Source organism: Gopherus evgoodei, chromosome 2, assembly GCF_007399415.2.
Source record: "Gopherus evgoodei ecotype Sinaloan lineage chromosome 2, rGopEvg1_v1.p, whole genome shotgun sequence".
Lineage (NCBI taxonomy): Eukaryota > Metazoa > Chordata > Testudines > Testudinidae > Gopherus > Gopherus evgoodei.
This window is the reverse complement of record NC_044323.1, coordinates 152,468,761-152,474,760: the sequence shown is the minus strand read 5'-3', so window position 1 is coordinate 152,474,760 and position 6,000 is coordinate 152,468,761. Positions and strand designations below refer to the sequence as shown.

At 39.4% G+C, this 6,000-nt stretch overlaps 1 protein-coding gene across 1 annotated transcript in view; it reads right to left on the bottom strand.

Annotated features, from left to right (window-relative positions):
- Positions 1-873: 873 nt before the first annotated feature.
- Positions 874-6,000, bottom strand: part of GFPT1 (glutamine--fructose-6-phosphate transaminase 1) — a 77,741-nt gene continuing 72,614 nt past the window's right edge. The window contains 4 exon segments of the mRNA XM_030551978.1: positions 874-2,615; positions 3,929-4,090; positions 4,780-4,947; positions 5,723-5,850. Coding sequence (XP_030407838.1) covers positions 2,571-2,615; positions 3,929-4,090; positions 4,780-4,947; positions 5,723-5,850 — 503 coding nt within the window. The 3' untranslated portion in view covers positions 874-2,570.

The window sequence follows — 6,000 nt, the reverse complement described above, 5'->3', positions numbered from 1 at the left end:
ATATCTGATAGCTTACTAAAATTGAAATGTGTGACTAGACTGAGTTTTGGACCTTAATGCAATTTACAAAAGCAAGCTCAATTTAATGGTTGGGGTTAATTTCTAACTAGTGAAAAGTTTGTGTAGTAAGTCTTATAGGTTACATGCCTTAACATTTATGAAGAATAGGGGCTGTCCGTCCTATCAAACTCAATGAGTGACTTTGCAATATTTATAAAATCTCACAAGATAAAACAACTCTGTAGGATACTAAATTAAAGAGCTGTAGTTTCTATTTCTTTGGTCTTTTGTATCAATGTAACTATCTTCTTTTCATAAATAGTAAGCACTTGCTACAGGGCACAAATCAGATTGAGAACATCAATTCATATTTAAATATAACTAGCATATTCTTACTATACCAGTGGAGAAGCAGTTCTAAAATAAAATCTCATCTGCACCAACCTAGACAAGCACTTGTAGCTAATTTTCCAAGTTGATTAGCGAAAGCCCTCCAAATCAATTCCTCTCCAGGAAATCGATGGGTACAATAGCATACTCAAAATGCTTCCCCCTTTAAGGGCCTCACTTACATTAAGATCCTCTGTCCTTGTTTGCAGTGATTCTAACCTGCATGTTCTCCCCTTGACTTCAGCCCTTCTAAGTTAAACTGCTTGAACAGCAGCTCCCTCCCTTTTAAAAATGAAACTACTATAAGCTAAGGCAAGTCACAGGAGGAAGGTTAAGGTTAAACTGGCTTTAACTAACATAGTGCTTGGCTATACAAAAAATGTTGCTTGTTTGTAAATCACTGTGGGAAAGTCTCAATTGTCAGTTCAGGCTGAGGTGTCTAATGAAATTAGCATCTATTGTAATAAGCAAATACTGTAGGAATTAAATTGCTATATTTATTACTTCATTCCCAAATACAAATTAATAGCTCAGCACAAATCATGGCCTGCATACAACGCATTAGTAACTGTACTCAAGTTTGTCATTTTAAAGAAAAATCAAGTTCAAGTCATTATTGGTTTAGTTGAACATATGCTTCCAGTTCTTGCTAAGATGGTAAAACTAAGCAGTGAACAGGTCTATGAATAAGATACAAAAATTCAGGAAGTTTAAATTATTTACTTCAGTTAATATCACTTTTTTAAGAATGACAGATGGCATTGCCACAGTTCTTTGAACCTGTGTGAGCAATTGTCTGAGTTAACCTGGATTATGCAATTCAGCACTCGACTACAGCATACTCACTCAGAGAGCCAAGTTCTTACCCTAGTGTTGGACGGTCTCTCTGGTAAAGCAGACTTCTACAAAGGTCAAAATATTACATTTGTGAAGAAAAAAGTCCCTAAATGTTGCAGAGTGACCTTCATGTTTCATTAATAAGCTCCAGACTTCACTTTACATCCTACACAGTTCTTAACTCTGGCTGTTTACTTCAAACCCACCACTGACCATATGAAATTCATCCTTTTGCAATGTGAGACTTTTGTTGAAGTTCAAGGTACCTTTGCTGTTTAACATCTTCTGCAAGCTACTTAAAATATTGTTTGTAGTCTTGTGCAAGAAGCTTTGTTAATTTTCCTGGTCTAACCCAATTCTCAAACCCAAATCATATATGCCACTGAAACTATTTGCTGTCACTCACACTAAGTAACAGCAGCCTGAGCTGCAGAAATGAAAGCCATGCATTTGTTCCCGGCAACTCTCCTGGCCCACAGTCAATATCCTTGGATGGACACTGTCACGTGCAGTGCCATTCCCTCCATTCATGAGGACACATAGAATGGAGTAAGCAGGGAGGCTTGTGAAATATACAAGGATGCTGTGGAACATAGAGCAAGTTTCTTGTATAACAGCAGCAGCACTAGATTTCTCCTTCTCCCCCCAACAACAAGGGGATGATATTGTTTGCAAATATTAAATGCTGGGCTTTGAACTTTGCCAGTGTTCCTTCTATTTTGGGTCAGATGCTGCTCTCACTTTGAATGAGCTGCAACAACTATGTTGTCTTAACAGCAGATTTTGGCCCAGCCTCTGCAGGATTGTCAGTTGCTAGGCATTTGGCATAGACCAGATCCTTTCGGAGGCTAATTTTAGGCATGCTAACCAAATTACATAAAAGGAGAGATTCTGATTAGTCACTAGATTTCCCTTTAGGTCAAATTGTGCCCAGTTTACATAATCTCTTCTAAACCATTCACGGCCTATTACAGCTCTGATTTCAGTGTCGGACATTGGCACGTACCTTCACTAGCAGAGACACTACAGATACGTTAGTCAATTGCATTATCTCACTGAGGTTCATTTTATACCTAAATTATCTCATTATATTAAAGAGCCCCACCAACTGCTTCTTTTAAAAGATTACCAAGTCTCTTAATGAACACCTTTCAACAAAACAAAGCTATTGACATGGCATATGGAGTTAATTTGACAATCACTAATGTAACAATTATGGTGATTTCATACACAAAGATTTAGCAAAAGATTATTTGATCTAGGGGACTTTAAAATCAAGGTATTTTGGTACCCAAAAAGTCTCTCCATTGACTTCCCCATACCCCTAAGATTCAGATGCACTTTTACTCTACAGTTACAGATTTGGCCAGATTTCTTGGGAAATCAACCTGTAAAAAGAAAAAAAAAATGGAATTTTTGTGAGCAAGACCACACATACCACTATTTTATACTTCACGAAAGACAATATTAAAAAGCTACTGGCATCTGTTAACAGGCTTTTGTCCAAACAAGCATAACATCTCATGAAAAAAATTTCATACCAGTTGCAGTTTGCAAAACAGCTCTTGCTAGGCCTCTCCTGCATCTATGTAGCACAGGCTCAAAATATTAGTTTTTGTAAAATATTTACTTATTTTAAGATGTGTAAACTGAGGCATAAAGGGCAGGATACACAGTCTGCCTTTTAGAGAAGACATAAGTTACTGCAGGGAACTATTCAGTCTCCCTTATCTTCTAAACTAATTTTACAATTTTAGCATGAAAAGGTAATCAGGGTTTACATTACCAGTAAAAACAAACCCCTGTACTGAATGTTGGACTTACATGACACACACAACTAAAATGTACTTTGCAAGTTCATTGTTAAGTCTTACAAGTTTGAGAACTTATAAGCACTTTTCTTTTGAAACAGCCACAAACTGTGACTGAGTTTGAGAAACTATTTTTTCAAACATTCTTTACTAGGGTTTGCAAGTAGTTCAGCCAAGAGAATTGTGTAAATAAATCAAAATACAGGAAACTGCTCTGGTCCCTGATCTAGCTCAAGTGACAATTAAGCTTAATTTTCTGCACCCAGGCGGCTTGTTTACACAAGACTTTGTTTGTGGCAAGCCAGGATGTAAATTGACAGCACTCTAGCCAGCCACACTCGTGCATTATAGCAGAGTCCACATGGCTCCTTAAAGTTCCCTAGTGGAATCCGACATACTGCGGTTTTACAGTCTGGCTGGCCGTGCACAAGGTCTTGGTGTAGACATGCCCTGAGATGGGAGAAAAGCAGAGGGACAGACCTCTTTATGGAAGTTCTGCAAAAACGACAGCAGTGAGTGTGACAGAGCTCACGGGTGAAGTGTATTGCATTCGCCCATGTTCTTGCAGGAGTCTTTGGCATGCACTGTAGCAATATCTGAACCATAGTTTGCTGCTGGAAGTTAAATCATCCCTCCTTTGTTCAAAAAAAGACAATGTGTGAAGGTTTATAGTCAGGGAAAAGAGTATTCAATGGTAAAAGCGGGGAACAAGTCTTATCTGCCATAACTATTTCTCCACTGACTTAATCATGAAAACCCTATTAGATTAAAGGTGCTAGGAAGTTCAAAGAACTGTATAGGGTTCTGTTGAGTATACTAGATCTACTGTAAGTCTTTTGGAGAGTATATAGACAATGAAGGAAGATATTTAAAGGTAGTATAGTACTTACATCATATCCTCTGAGAACAGCAAGATGGAAAGCCAGAAGCTGTAAAGGGATGACACTCAAGATTCCTTGCAGACAGTCCACGGAATGAGGAACTTTGATTGTCCTCTTATTATTATTAATTGTCTCTGTGTCTTCCTTATCACAAATCACTACTGGTCGCCCCTGGAAGAAAGAGAAGTGTCAACAAGTAACAGGCAGAGTCAGATACACAAATACTCCAGAAAGGTTGTCTGATAGGGCTCCTTCTTGCTTCTGTTGAAATCCCTGGCAAAACTCCCACTGATCTCAAGAAGGGCAGGAACCTTTCACTTAAAAAATAATCCAGAACAAGGCAAGTGAGAATATCAAGAGTATTTTACACTTGCCATACTGCTTTTTAAAAAAGCCTGAGCCTAACCTGCATTTTCCTTCATTACTTAGAACTTCCACACAGAGAGAACCATCTATTTCATTTTCTAAAATTGCAGCAGTCTTCTTCACAAAAGATGATGCATTATCTTGTTTTGGAATTTCAAGATAAACCTCTTTAAACCAATAAGCCATACACTAGACTATTACCTTTTTAGGTCTCTCGTCGAAACTGACACTTAAAAGCCCCAACAGACTATTTACTTCAGAGTGAACTGGCTCTAACTGGCCCGAGACTTCCAAACAGTCATTTGATGGTATTCAAGTTGTTACTGCTGGACTTGAACTGGCATTTTAAAATCCCACAAAGGAACCGTAAAAATGCTTACAGTAGATCTAGCGATCCGAATCTTAACATTTCTTGAGCTTTTTAGCGATGAAAGGAACAATTTAAACTTCTAGACTTGGGATGATGCCGTTCACGTCCATCTCCAATTACTCACCTGCCGCGCTATAACCTGTTGGAGAGCATTCTGGCACTTGGCATACGTATGGTCCCTCATGATGATCATGATAACAGGCATCAATTTGTCTACCAGGGCGAGGGGACCATGCTTCAGCTCACCCGCCATTATGCCTTCCGAGTGCATGTATGTGATTTCTTTTATTTTCTAGAGAGGAATAAGGATATCCCTGTTAATCAAGCTACAGTTTGGCCCCTGCGCAGTACACTGAGCAAGCATAGGGATGTGCTTATGCACCATCATAGGAAGAAACTAATGCTACCTCCACATTCCAGGGGAAGGGTGATTTAACTAAATTGTTTATTGGTGAACTCTGGACCAGTCTGTTTGCATAAGTCAGCTAAAGCAGGCTGGAAACCTGGATCTGGGTCCAGTGGCTCAAAGGAGAGGAGAGGTTCTATATCCACAGCTGCCCTTGCCCCTAAGTCAGTGTCTCTCTCTTTAAACCCTAATACCGACCTTCCTTCCCAGGAGCACTATGGCTTAAAGTTTGTATTAGGGCTTGAAAAGGTCATCCTCTGTGTAAGTGTGAGAAGAGGAAATATTAAGTGTCAATAGTAGCAGCACACAACTCCTGCTGAAGACAGGGCCAGCTTTTCAATGGGCACCGTAGGGTGTGCTGGTCAGTTTTAAAAATCTGGCCCCGATTACATGGGTACTGAGCACTCTTGAAAGAAATTCCCTCAGTCATTAAAGGAACTCACTGCACTAAAGCTATGCCATTGGGTAACACAGTGATTGGACAAGTAAAAGTCCATCCAGCATTAATGGAGGGCCCTGAGGTTTAATAATGTCAATGGGTACCCATATTTAAAGTTCATACAATCCTCAGATCCACGTTAAGTGCCAGTGGGTGTGCATTTATCAGCCAGATCTACCCAAGGCAGTTCAGAGGGGTTTTAAAGGAAGAGAAACTCCTTACCAAAGCTCCCTCAAGACATGTAGCGTAGTGATATCCACGTCCCATAATCAAGACGGACTTCTGATGGTAAAGCTCTGTTGCCAGTTTCTGGATCTCATCATCCATGCTTAGCACTTCCTTAATCAAGTCTATTAGTTAGGATGAGGCAAAGGGTTAATCCACAATACAACACTAAAGAGACAGACACACACATTTACTCAGTACCAGGGGCAAACAAACATGTTCGCCTTCCTTAACTGCAACTTTACAGTGGTGATTGATTTGAGCCTGATTTTTTT